We start from the raw sequence: 10,336 nt of genomic DNA on the forward strand, positions 1-10,336 counted from the left end.
AGTGTGGACAGAACACCAGCATGCCATGCTTGGATTTGTATTTATTTTTCCACCACGGGGCCTTCTGAGGGGCTCATCAAAACCATAACGTGGATCCTTTTGACTCCAGTCCGCCTTGAGATGCATGTTATTTGTGTGAGCAAACCTATGAATTGTCCATGTGCTACCCAGAGGCGTGACGTTATGTTCCGAGGACAAGGTGAGGTTCAAAAGAGAAAATTCTGAACTCAAAATCTTGCGTATATTGGTACGTTATGAGATTGTCACAAAAAATGGTGAGGGGAGCAGTTAGGTTTATCGTCTGACCTATAATGTCACGCACACATCTGTCATGGCCTTTTTATTACTCTGTGGATTACTTGCAGTCATTCTGTTGATTTCTATGATTCATCCAGATGTGAATAACCAGAAAGAAGTGCAATCGCATCACAGTCATGGCATGTTTATAATGGCAAAAAAAAAAAAAGGATCATTTTTATTGCCCAAAAAGTGATCTCTGCAACATCACTTTTTGTACAATTTCCAAACTGAATGCTTGCCATGGCACAGTGGGAAACTAAACGAGTTGCTCTTCTGCTGTGTTGACCTTCCTCTGGCGGAGTCATTATCGTAAAACACAATCAGAAGATTGCGGCTCCCATCACTGGGTCACATTTTCCACTATAAGCGCTGCATCATTTTTTTTTTTCTCTCCCAATGGGCCTCTTTGGGCATTGCGTGTCACCATCAGCTGTAATGAAAGGAATCATGAGAAGCCACCTCATTGGATCATATCGTCTTTGGAGGGGATTCAATTTCTCTCCCAAGTGTGCTCCAGTCGATTGCGAAGCCATAAAAGGAGGTTCACCTTGACAGAAAGGCGTCACGTCAAATGTGCAGACTTGATTGAGTTCTCTGGATTTGGTGGTGAAGCAGAAGTCGTCCGACTGGTCTCCATGTTGCATGGCGGCCTGTTGCCAAGTAATATTGTAGCTGAGGGCAAAATGGAGAAAAGCTACACACCTTTTTTGTTCAATGCTACGCTTTCGTTCTTATTTCACGTTATTGCTTTATCCGAGTAAAGGTATCATTTCAAACATCAATATTCATCGTGTAAATGTAATGGAAAGCGGCATCAAATACTCCAAGTGACTGGATATGGCGCATGAAGTTGCTCCATTTGTCATTTTCAAAACAGAGAAGAGTGGAATCATAAGGCCAGTCGCCTGAAACAAACAGCACATCAAGCTAGTTGATTCCAATTCAGTTACATTTTTACTGCCTTATAGTCACCCGCATCTTTGTTTGACAGTAACAAAACAGTCAGTAAAAAAAAGAAAATGTACACTTATACTGTATATATTAAATTGTGTGAGGTTATTTTCAAAATTAAAGGCAAAGTTAACAGTTTGACTTTTGTGAGCGTACATAAATGGTTGATGAAGTAGGGGGCATATCCAATTTCGCCGAGGGTGCCACATTGGCACGGTCCTTCCAATACTGCTCCAAGTTGATCCTCTGGGTGTGGGTGGGGGACAGAGGCAAAGCCATGAAGTGCAATATGGCGCTGGTGACATCTTGAGGCCAACATGAGAACTTTGAAGGGAAGGTTCCAAATCAATACTGTGGTGTGCCTTAATTTCTCCACAGTCTGGTTGACATTTCACAGGGTCACAATCACTTTTCTTGAGTAGAGCTTGAGGCAAGTACCTCGAGGCTGAGAACCCGATCCATGGCGACTCTGAGCTGCGTCCTCGCGAAACATGGACGCCATAAATGAGTGAGAATGCTGCAAGAATAGAAATGTTGTGCCTGGTTATTGGGATTTCCACAACCGTGTGCAGACCAATATTATTATCATTAAAAGAATCTAATGAAACTCAAACTAATTGTTTTTTTTTGTATTTTTAATTTGAACGTTTTTTTCCCAGATATCCTTTTAAATGTTGATTTTTCTTTTTTTACTTAAAAACAGACCCAGATGATTTTATCTTTCCACACTCTAAAACTTTTTTCAGACTTTTGATATTTGTTTCAGATAGGACCGCGTTTATTTTCAGGGCCAATAAAACAAAAATGGAAATGTTAAACCATTTATCGTGGCTAAATTTGCCTTCGTTTCTGTTAATATCACTTATGTCCATAAGAAATGATATTGTTGGGCAATGTTTGAATTTGCATATTCCTATTGCACAGTTTTGTCAATTTGACATTCATTCGTGTTCATTTAAAAAAATGAATCAGAAATGACTCCCCAGTTAGCTACTCTGTACTTGAGCAGTTTTTTGCCACGACCTACTTACTCAAGTAACTATGTGGAGGACTACTTTCTTTTTCTTTTATTTATATGATTCAAAAGGCACGCTACTCTCACTGGAGTCCAATTTGTGGCTCCTCTCGCTACCTGGGCATCTTGCAAGTAACGCTCGGGGTGGCGGTAGCGGGAGCCTATTTGCCATTCAAGTTTAGCGCCACGCCGTCCCGCTCCAGACAAGCAGCCAACCGTCCCGCCGGTGCAAGTGGCCGCTTGCCCAATTAGACACTCGCGGGGGGCTCGGCGGCAGCCAATGTCCGCCGGCTGCAGGGCTGCCGACAATCAGGATAAACACGCGAGCATCATCATCATCGCGCACTCGCATCGTGATTTTTGTCCCATTGTCTGAGACGACACACATACACACGCGCACACTCGAGGTAAGCCGTCGCTTGTCACGAACTTGTTGGATTGTGTAGGGTGGAGCGCAGCCTTTACCGCGGAGCGTGTTGTCCGTGTGTGAGTGTCTATGTGTGTGCATGGGGTGGGTGGGGGAAAGGGTGAACTTATTTGAATGACAGCGATGGGAAAGGATGCTAGCATAGTGGGACACGCGAGTCTTTCGAATGGTTCTGAGTTGTCTGATGTTGTTGGGGGTGGGATGACGAGGGGGCGAAAATGCCTCAGCGGAGTCCATTTATTCACACAGCGTGGAGTGGCGGGTAACTCCTCCCAATGTCAACACACACACGCCGTGGGTCAGCCTAACGTCCGCAGTTGTATCAACGGAGCGCTAACCTTCGAGAGCTAGCCCGTTACGATAGCCTAGCTTAGCCTAGCCTAGCCTCGTCGTAGCGAGACCGAGAGGCTAACATCTAGTCGAGAAAGTGAACTTAGCACCCATCCAAAAACTCACAGTACAGTAATGACGATGATTACCCCTACTTTAACTCTGCTGATATACGTTTTCCAAGCTTGGCACCGCTGTGCGACGAGCGAGGAGGGCCTGCGGCCTACTGTTAGATGTCGGCCTCCGCTCAGCCATTTACGATGGTTAGCTCGGTGTGCTAACAGTGCGGCTAACAAGCCGGAGGACACAAAGCGAGCGCTTAGGGCGGAGCTAATTCTAATGCATTCATTGACAACATTCACCTGATAGTAAAATACCCCCCTCTTATATTAGTGTGGTTCCTGGAAAGCAGATAGTACTCTATCATTATGGTGTAATGCAGTACCACAGTGGTCATAATGTACAAAACCTCATCAGTCATTCACCCAGACTCCCTCCTTTTCCTTTCTCCTCCCTCCAGCCCCATTAAACAATAGACAAAGGCAGACACTAGCCAGACGTGATTCTGTTCTCATTTACATATTGCCTGTGCGTCTTTAAAGTGTCATATATTCATTCTTTTTTTTTCTAATTTCCTTTGTGTGTGTGTGTGTGTGTGTGCACGCCCACAGTACCAAAGGAAAATGGGGAAGGATCCAAAGAAGCCGCGGGGCAAAATGTCCTCTTATGCATACTTTGTGCAAACGTGCCGAGAGGAGCACAAGAAGAAGCATCCCGAAGCCAGTGTCAACTTCGCAGAGTTCTCCAAGAAATGCTCAGAGAGATGGAAGGTAAGGGATGATCAATTGTCCAAGGCAAGGAAACTCCTTTCAGTTCTGGGGCCGCATTCACTCCAGTTTGAGCACAAATTTAGGTTCGAATCAAATCATCTGCACTTTCTTCACAAAGTCTTTCAGCAGGGAGCTTTTCAAAAAGAGGGTGCAGTTGTCGCCCTGCCTTGGACATATGTCAACATCAAAGTTCATACACGTTGGAATTCGTTGCAAATTGTATGACTTCCACACGCTTCTTTGACATCAATTACCGGTACTACTTTCCCAGAGATTGGACAGTATCTTGTGGCATCTCAGGGGATTGCAGAGAGTGCACAAACCGCAATTATAAATTGTAATAAATATACATATTAGAGTGCATACCTACATATGGGGCATGGCGTGCCAAAAAAAAAAAAAAAAAACCTGCTACATTCTATATTTGATGCTTTTGTTTTAGACAATGTCCCCGAAGGAGAAAGGCAAATTTGAAGACATGGCCAAGCAGGACAAGTTGCGCTATGAGGCCGAGATGAAGAACTACATCCCCCCCAAGGGACAAAAGATGAAGCGCTTCAAGGACCCCAATGCTCCCAAGAGACCACCGTGAGTACACTTTGAATTGACATCCAATGTTGTTCGTGCTCTTTCAGTTTACGTCAAACTGGGGAGGGGCTTAAAATGTGGTATTTGGGGGGGGAATTAACAATCAATTCTTTTTTTTTTTTTTTACTCATTTCTATATGTGTGTGTCTACATGCGCGTGTATTTTTTCATTGTTTCGTTATTCTGTTAGGATATTCTGTCCAATTAATCGTTGAACAATTCAATTATGCATTGTATTATATTTTTTTCACCCATTGTATTCAGATTGTTCGAATGTTGTAATGTCAGACATTTCCATTCCTGTTTTCTGATTCATTCTATTTTATATTATTTAAGATGCATCTTTTTACGTATTACCTTACTGTATTTTTATGCATATACCTTTGAAATTTGCATTTTTCTCATATTTATCCTCAAAGAAATATTTCTTTTCCAGTAATATAAATCTCCTTGATTTTTGCATGCAAAAATACCGTTATTTTCAAGCTTGCTTTTACTCTTGGAAAAGAGTTTCTTAATTTGTGATATATCGGTGTGACTTTTCTGAATTCCCGTTTACTTGAATGTCACATTGAGTAGAAGAAAATCCTGCCCAGTGGACTTTGTCCAACCTGAATGTACGTTTTCTTCCTCCTCTTTGAGACAGCAAACTTGTAAGACGGCACATGTGCCGGTCACGGCTGACTAGCGGGCCCCCACTTCTGCTTCAGTCGCGTTCGGACTCAGCTGACCCGAGCAGAGCGTTAACTTGGTTTGCGCCGCTGCCGTTGCCAACAGGTCAGCCTTCTTCCTGTTCTGCGCCGACTTCCGCCCGAAGGTGAAAGGCGAGCACCCGGGGCTGTCCATCGGCGACACGGCCAAGAAGCTGGGTGAGATGTGGAACGGCTCGTCCATGGAGGACAAGCAGCCCTACGAGAAGAAGGCGGCCAAGCTGAAGGAGAAGTACGACAAGGTGACGTCACGTTCCCGGCGTCGGCACTGCCTCACGTTGTTTCGCACAACGCAGCATGGGCCATGACCCGTCGATGACACATTTTAGTCCGATTTAATAACACTGTTTCTTTTCTTTCAGCCAGACAAACTGGCCCTTTAATTTAAACAATTGGTGATGCATTAGCGCTGTTGTCTGTCCTCGCTGCAGTTGCACTGCCCCGAATAATAACAACCTGCGCGTTTTTAACATCCCCACAGTAAGATTTTATAGATCCCTAAAGATGCCATAGTAGGGCAGGAAAGCTTTACTTCTGCCTAAATGAAACTCCTTGACTCACGTCAACAGGCATCGTGATAACTTGAGCTGGTGGCAAAGTCATTTAGTCATTTATTTATATTGCTTGGGCCTGAGCACATGGAATAAATGCAAAACGTGAATTTTTCAGCAAAGAATGGAGGACAAATTAAAACGTGGACATATTACAAAACATCTTCATGAATATAGCGCCTTCACAACAGCTGCCGCTGAAACAAAGCGTTTTACAGAACAGTTGATGTAAAATAACAAAATAGGGTAATATAACAGAAGACACGGACAGTCATGCGATCGTAACCACTTGAACCTACACGCCTCTTGTTTGAAGCAGTTCGCGATGAAAGAGGAGAGAATCCAAATGTCCTTTCACCAGTGGATCAGAGACGTCATGCTCAAAATGTGCATACGTCTGCTCCAAGCTAAGTTTGAAAGTACACAATTTTGGCATTTGAATGGAGTGGGTCGACTTTTTCTATCTGCTGTACTTCATGGAAGCATTTTTTTTTTGTCTTGAATTCCTGCAAAGGATTTTGTTTTGAAGACCTCTCCCCCGGTTTTGCCATAGGATATCGTGGCCTATCGCACCAAGGGCAAAGTGGATTCCAGCTCAGCGGCAGCAGCAGCGGCAGCGGACGAAGACGAGGAGGAGGATGAGGAAGAGGAGGGAGACGACGACGAAGACGAGGAGGATGATGATGAGTAGGCAAGGGAGACGGGGGGAGGAAGAAAGTGGGGGAGGGACCTGAATTTTGTCCATATCAGATAACCAACCACAATGTACTCAAGCCACCATGTTGACGTCCAGATGGAACATGTGTATATTTAATGTTTTTAAGATGTACTGTACAGTGTTGAGGAAAAAACAAACACCACATATCTTCCCTTTTGGGAACTTTTCTTGTGCTTGTTTTTCTCCCCCGCCAGCAGGACAGTATTAAGTCGCTGCAGGTGTTCCCTCTCGCTCGGAAATGAGATTTCCCAGTTTTGATTGTAAGGTCTTGTTTTTATTTTGAAAAGTCTTCTTTTCCACGTGCCATCCTCCCAGTCATTTTTATTTTGTTGGAATCCCACGAAAATATCAACAAAGTGCAGCTGTCGACATTCAAGAATGTCCTATCGTAAAATAAATGTTTTTCTGTTGTTGTTTTGTTTTTTCAAGAAGTAATTCTTTTGCTCTCCCGACGAACCTGTGGCAGGACCACTTTTCAAAGGTCAAGTTAAACTTTTCCTGACTTCACAGCTCTGAGGAAAAAATTGGAACTGCTGCAAGTTTCAGCCATTTTGGTACGTGTAGATCTGTGCTTGGGTGAAATGAGCATTCCGTTTACTACTTCCAAATACAAACGTTATAGTTTGGAGCACACTTATGCAGAAAATGGCAAATTCTTAAAATACAAAAAGGCCACGTTTATTCTTTTTTTTTCTCAAGCTTTATAAGCTTCAATAAGGATTGTAAGTTCAAGAAAACACATGAACAATCTGGATAAATTTTGAAAAGTGCAAAAAATAAAAAATGTTGCATATTTTTAGCAACTGGGGAGAAAATGTGTCCCAAAACGTTGAATGAGGATGCCAAAAGTTAGGAAGAAGCGACTACGATGCGGCCGGCCGGGCATGTTGCCTTCCTTTTGTGAAACTTCCTCTTGAGGTTCTCCTTGATCTCCTGCATCTTGAAGCAGTAGATGAGCGGGTTGACGGCGGCGGGCAGCAGGCTGTACACCATAATCACCACGATGCGCACCAACTCGCTGAAGTGGAAGCCCTGATTGTTGGCCATGTACACGAAGCAGCGCGGCGTGTAGTACAGGCCCGTGATCAGCAGCTGCGGCGAACACGTCGACAGCACCCTGCCGCGACTCTCACCGCCGTACTTCTTGAGCACCGTGGCCATGATGGCGCAGTAGGAGAAGATGATGAAGGAAAGCGGGCAGAGGAGGCTGAACATGGCCAGGGGGAAGGCCAACCACTCCACCTGAGTGACATGGAACGTTCAGGAAAACGTTGCATATTTTATGCAAGTGTGACAAAGAAAATGCAAGTAGCAAAATGTTTGGACCCCCTACCTGGGACTGGTCGCAGCTGAGCCTGGTGATGCTGAAGTGGTCGCAGTAGCACTGGCGGATGACTGGCGAGTCGCAGAAGGGCAGCGCGATGGCTTCCGTGACCACGCCCACCATCCAGGAGGCGGGCATGAGCCAAGAGACGCCGCCGAGCACCGTGACGACGGCGTTGGTGACCACGGCGGGGTAGCGCAGCGGGTCGCAGATGGCCACGAAGCGGTCCAGCGCCACCAGCATCAGGACGAAGGAGTGCGTGGCGCCCAGGAAGTGCACGAAGTACATCTGCGTGAAGCAGGCGCGGAACGCCATCCACGCGTCGCCCAGCCAGTACCTCCACATGACGCAAGGCATCAACCGGCATGCGGCAACCAAACATTTCAAACCGAATGCCCCCGTTGAAATGAATGCAAATTCCAGCTCCAAAATACCGACATTGAGCTGCCAACTCTCGTCCGTATTCTGTTACGGACGGAAAATGTCTGTTTTGTGGACATTAAATGGTTTTAAAAATCACGGATCACAACACGCGGCTTCCGTCGGTGGCTCCGGTGACGTAAGCATCGCTGCGGAAAGCTACGCGAACACGCTTGCATGTGAGTCCAAAGTGAGCTGAAAGCCAACAACTTGACTCGGGCCCGATCGCTGCTCGTCTGAATAGATTCAGATGAGCGGCGAGAAACAAGTGCAGCCGCACAAAGTGAAGCTTCACTGGCAAATTATTTTGCCCATTAATGCGCACACGAGAATTCGGAATGCCAATGACCGCCGCGGGCCTTTGTGAGTCGTGTAAAAACAAACCAAAAATAAATTCCCCACTGCTTGCACGACTAAAAGAAATGAAAGATTTTTTTTAAAATACGAAATGTTCACCTCCAGATGACTCGAGGCAACGTAACGGTGCCGAAGAGCAGGTCAGTGAGAGCGAGGTGACAGAAGATGAGGAAGGTGGGCTTGTGCAACCTTCGGTCCAACTTGATGAGAAGCAGAATGAAGATGTTCCCGCCGGCGATGGCCAGGAAGACCAGAAGGAGCAGCGCCGACACGGCACCGTGATACCGAGGTACCAGGCCCGGGAAACCCAGCAGGAAGAAATTCGGAAAACTTGTGCCGTTGCTGGACATCATCTTGGTCTGGAAATATTTTACAGCAAATGTAATTTGCACGCCACGTGGAATGAAAGCATTTAAGAATGTTTGCCTCCTACAATATCATTAAAAAACAAAACAAAAATGAATTCGAGGAACATCACAATGGAAAAGGACATGGAATGTTGAGGAAAATATCGCAGATTTTCAATGAGGAAAAAAAGCCGTGCAATAATTGCAATTAACAAGCCAAATAGAATCAAATATGGATACAAAACTTGAGAATCTGGCTAAACGGGGTGAAAACAATGTAGTATATAAAAACTGTACAGTGTGGAAAATGACATGGATTGATCAGGAACATTATTTCAGGAGGGCAAATGCGTAAAAATGCAATTAACAGGCAACATAAAAAGTCTGTATACAAAATTTAAGAATCTGTTCAGCAGGATTAAAGCAACCCGTTCAGTTATTTTTTTTTTAAATAAAAAAGGGTACATCATGCAAAAGGACATGGAACGTTAAGGACAATATTGCATATGGTCAGCGACAAAGTGCAAGAAAGGCAAATAACAATCCATCAAAGATCAATAATACCGATGCGAAAAGAACGCATGACAGATTTTTAAAAAAAGGTACAGCATGGAATGATCAGGAAAACATCTTTACAGCTATTGGAGAGAAAAAGTGCACAAGACTGATAAAACTGAATTTGTCTCCAGTAATTGGAGTCAAGAGCAAAAAAAAAAAAAGACCGTGTGTCCCGAAATGTCCATTCGGGGCATCTTGACAAATCATGAGCAATTACAGTACTGCGAGAATCGATGTCAATGGGAAGACGTACCTTGGAAGCTCAAACGGGTTCGCGCCTTGGCATCATTTGCTTTATGCTAACGTCAAGCTCCCCAGAGTGACGTTCGAACGTGTTGACGTCACGCCGAACAACAAAGGTTTCGGTCGTTTTTTTTTTTTTTGTCTACCTCTGCTCAGCCCAAGTATCATTTGAAAAACAACAACAACACGGGAGGCAAATGTGGCAAAAGTATTCTGACTCTGTAAAGTAAAAAAAAAAAAAGTGCCTATGTACTACAGTAGGCAGCGAGATCGCCAAAAAGAAACGTCTTCTGCCACAATCCAAAGGAATTCAAGCACAAATGAGAGACAACGTGTCGGGACATTTGCAGGAAAAGGTCACAAAGCCATTTCCGAGATTTAAGATTAAAACGCAGCAAGGAGAATCAATACATTGGGAGTGCGGCACAAGAACAATTCAAAAGCACTGAAGGCATTTTGGCTGATGAGGGAAATCGCTGAGATAATCGTCCTAATCAGTTCCAAATCCCACAAGTGCAGATTAGCAAAACTCCCGCGCGCATTTTAATTCATTAGACGTGTAAATATCCCTTGTGGTTAATGTTTCACACTCGGCGCGCGATCTTTAATAGGCTACACACTCTTGTGTGTGTGTGTGTGTGTGTGTGTGTGTGTGTGTGTGTGTGTG

The 10,336-nt window shown here is 44.6% G+C and overlaps 3 protein-coding genes across 6 annotated transcripts in view; 1 reads left to right on the forward strand and 2 right to left on the reverse strand.

The window, feature by feature from the left end:
- b3glcta (beta 3-glucosyltransferase a) overlaps positions 1-3,602 on the reverse strand; it is a 32,256-nt gene extending 28,654 nt beyond the window's left edge. The window contains exons 1-3 of one of the 3 annotated variants that reach the window (XM_019857543.1): positions 3,198-3,210; positions 1,690-1,768; positions 848-972 (exon numbers count right to left, since the gene is read on the reverse strand). In XM_019857543.1, the coding sequence (XP_019713102.1) occupies positions 848-944 (97 nt within the window). In that variant the 5' untranslated portion in view covers positions 945-972; positions 1,690-1,768; positions 3,198-3,210. Of the gene's footprint in view, positions 1-847; positions 973-1,689; positions 1,769-3,197 lie in introns of all 3 variants that reach the window. The other 2 variants (XM_019857540.1, XM_019857539.1) reach the window with 2 other exon arrangements.
- hmgb1b (high mobility group box 1b) lies at positions 2,443-6,833 on the forward strand. 2 transcript variants are annotated; one of them, XM_019857546.1, is made up of 5 exons: positions 2,443-2,673; positions 3,695-3,853; positions 4,296-4,441; positions 5,219-5,393; positions 6,256-6,833. In XM_019857546.1, exons 2-5 carry the CDS (start codon positions 3,707-3,709, stop codon positions 6,391-6,393), a joined length of 606 nt encoding a protein of 201 aa, XP_019713105.1. In that variant the 5' UTR covers positions 2,443-2,673; positions 3,695-3,706; the 3' UTR covers positions 6,394-6,833. The 2 variants fall into 2 exon arrangements, with proteins under 2 accessions (XP_019713105.1, XP_019713106.1); XM_019857547.1 differs by lacking the exon at positions 2,443-2,673 and adding an exon at positions 2,680-2,752.
- A 277-nt stretch (positions 6,834-7,110) lies between these two features.
- LOC109507842 (olfactory receptor 52E8-like) lies at positions 7,111-9,794 on the reverse strand. The gene is made up of 3 exons (XM_019857544.1): positions 8,621-9,794; positions 7,754-8,081; positions 7,111-7,662 (listed from the first exon to the last, which is right to left on the reverse strand). Exons 1-3 carry the CDS (start codon positions 8,872-8,874, stop codon positions 7,270-7,272), a joined length of 975 nt encoding a protein of 324 aa, XP_019713103.1. The 5' UTR covers positions 8,875-9,794; the 3' UTR covers positions 7,111-7,269.
- Between the last annotated feature and the right edge of the window lie 542 nt (positions 9,795-10,336).

Source organism: Hippocampus comes, unplaced genomic scaffold (assembly GCF_001891065.2).
Source record: "Hippocampus comes isolate QL1 unplaced genomic scaffold, H_comes_QL1_v1.1 scaffold590, whole genome shotgun sequence".
In the NCBI taxonomy this organism is placed as follows: Eukaryota; Metazoa; Chordata; class Actinopteri; order Syngnathiformes; family Syngnathidae; genus Hippocampus; species Hippocampus comes.

Coding starts and splice junctions, on each gene's coding strand:
- hmgb1b (XM_019857546.1), top strand. CDS start 3,707: ATGGGGAAGGATCCAAAGAAGCCGCGGGGCAAAATGTCCTCTTATGCA. Junction 4,442..5,218: donor AATGCTCCCAAGAGACCACC/GTGAGTACACTT, acceptor CGTTGCCAACAG/GTCAGCCTTCTTCCTGTTCT. Junction 5,394..6,255: donor TGAAGGAGAAGTACGACAAG/GTGACGTCACGT, acceptor GTTTTGCCATAG/GATATCGTGGCCTATCGCAC.
- LOC109507842 (XM_019857544.1), bottom strand. CDS start 8,874: ATGATGTCCAGCAACGGCACAAGTTTTCCGAATTTCTTCCTGCTGGGT. Junction 8,082..8,620: donor TTGCCTCGAGTCATCTGGAG/GTGAACATTTCG, acceptor CGTCATGTGGAG/GTACTGGCTGGGCGACGCGT. Junction 7,663..7,753: donor TCAGCTGCGACCAGTCCCAG/GTAGGGGGTCCA, acceptor CATGTCACTCAG/GTGGAGTGGTTGGCCTTCCC.